Source organism: Galeopterus variegatus, unplaced genomic scaffold (genome assembly GCF_000696425.1).
Source record: "Galeopterus variegatus unplaced genomic scaffold, G_variegatus-3.0.2 Scaffold14653, whole genome shotgun sequence".
Taxonomy (NCBI): Eukaryota; Metazoa; Chordata; class Mammalia; order Dermoptera; family Cynocephalidae; genus Galeopterus; species Galeopterus variegatus.
The window spans coordinates 11892-14152 of record NW_007740764.1 but is presented as its reverse complement, the minus strand read 5'-3'; the positions used below and the strand labels follow the sequence as shown (position 1 = coordinate 14152).

Sequence of the window (2261 nt, the reverse complement as noted above, 5' to 3'; positions counted from 1 at the left end):
AAAGGAAAAAAAAAAAAAAAAAAAAAAAAAAAAAAATATTGTCACAACTGTGATAAACCTCTGGTTTCTAAAAGTGCCAGTCAGTTAAAAATGGTAGAGAGCTAGTAACTGTGAGATTAGCAAGGCTGATTGAAATTTGCCTTAGTAGCAGATGGCGACTAAGACTCTGCCGGAAGAATGCTGAAGTTTAGGTCCAATAAATGCATGACAGTGAGCACTTTTATGTTTGTAAGTGTAATGTCTGGAATACAATTAAAATGTCCGGTGGAAGAGGAATAAAACTTGATTATATAATCAAAGTTGAGCCTTTATTTTTAATAATACAAAGCAATGTTGCATGGAAAATATATATTAAATGTACTAATTTTATTTCCTTTTTTACTCACCGTTGATTTAGGGTGGGTTTGTGTCATTTCAGAAGCCATTTGGATATGCTTTCAGACATTATAAGTCCCGGCCATCTAGAAGACGTAAATCCCAGAAAATGAGGAAACAGGGGCCTCCCAGTTCATTCTCCTACCGTGAAAGTTATAGCCCAACTTCACCAGTGAGGAGGCGGGAGATGGATTCCCAGAGCATCCCAGAAGGGGGATTTAATCAGTCGGAGGAATCCCAGGAAGCAAAGAAGGAGGCACTGGTCATGGAGCAGGAGCAGAAGGAGCAGGAGATGTTCTTCAGCCTGAGTCCTCGAAGCTTGTCTGCAGATGCATATCAGCCTCCTGTCGTGCCTGATAACCCTCTGCCTGGCACTTCTTTACTGCCCTCCGGTACCAGCCCAGGGGCAGCTAACAACAACAGCATCCTTCCAAATGCCCCGGCTTCCGGGGCAGCACCTGCAGCCCTGCTGACCCAGGGAGAGTCCAGTTCAGTATATACCTGTGAAATGAAGAGTCACTCAGTCTTCCTGGGGAAGAAACATACTGTACCATCTATCTACGGCCCTTCTGGTTGTGGTGAGTTTGCAGTGACACACATTACAAATAGCACTATTGAACCATATTCATCAGCATCCTTGATGCACGGTAGTGGAAGCTGTGTGTTTTCTTTTGAGGGATGGTTTTAGGTGATACTCATAACGATAACTTTTATCGAGTGCCTGTTACGTGTGGGACTCTAAGGTTACTTCTGAAGCTGCTTCTGTTGTTTGGGGGAGGTCAGATGGGACGCTCCTGTGCAGCCATCCTTACAGCATCTTCACACAGGCCTTCACTAGATTTTACAGTTTTATCCTTCACTCCTTGCTGGGGTACTTAACAGAAGATTCGAGGAATGAGACCGTTACTCCATACCTAATAATATCTCTTCTTTCAGCATAATGAGCAGGTCATGTATGATTTGTCTTTCTTTGTCCCCATTGAAGCTACAAGTTCACCAGTGGAGCCTGACCCCTATGTCTCTGAGGACCCTTCAGCCTGGTCTGTGGATGAAGTGATCCTGTTTCTGCAACATACAGATCCTCAGTCATTAGGCCCGCTCGCCAACCTCTTCAGGCACCATGTAATGTACCTTTTTCTCCAGTTTTCCTACCGTAATGCCTTTGAATGACCTCTGTGCAGGCCTTTCAGTGGGATACAGAGTCATGTGGATGGTGGGGGCTCCCTATCAACTGATTTTTCCATATGTGAGAAAGGTTAGATCCTTAAATGGTAGGTTCACAATCTATTCTTTCAATGGGTGTCCAAATGCGTAATATACTAAACAGCCTCAAGTACCCAAGAGATGATGATTCAGCTTCGCCACCCTCAGGAGGACCTCCCTTTTGTGATGACAGATACAAGGACCCCCCACCCACACATACACACACCTGCTCCCGGCTCAGCCCCAGGGCCATGTGGAGGAGGGGCTGACCACAAGCGGTAACAGGGTGGCCTTCTTGTTATGACACCCAATGAATCCAGAAACTGATTCCATTGGCTCTGTTAATGTTATATGGTTATTCACCATTTGTGATGCAGATACCCTCCTGCTTACAAGGAAACCTCATGGGCTACATTTTTCTAAGTTCTCTTTTCTTTAAATTTCTTGTTGTACTTGGTCGGAAACGTATAAATGTTGCGTGACAGAGGTAATGTTGCGTGACAGAGGTGGTGTCGCAAGGGTATTCAGGTCTTTTCAGACAGTGATACATGATTAAGTAAATGTTTCTTTTTAAACTGGAATTTGTGAAAGCCCAATAATGTGCTTCAGCAGTAGAAGTTGGTCCATTAACATAACAAGAACTTTTAGGAGGATGCCTTGTGACTATCGAGTAATATTTTGAC

The 2261-nt window shown here is 43.9% G+C and overlaps 1 protein-coding gene across 1 annotated transcript in view; it reads left to right on the top strand.

Moving 5' to 3' along the window:
• Positions 1-2261, top strand: part of LOC103582021 (sex comb on midleg-like protein 1) — a 10435-nt gene that overhangs the window by 6506 nt on the left and 1668 nt on the right. Inside the window, exons 3-4 of the mRNA XM_008563710.1 lie at positions 419-953; positions 1361-1497. Of these exons, the coding sequence (XP_008561932.1) occupies positions 419-953; positions 1361-1497 (672 nt within the window). The remainder of the gene's footprint in view (positions 1-418; positions 954-1360; positions 1498-2261) is intronic.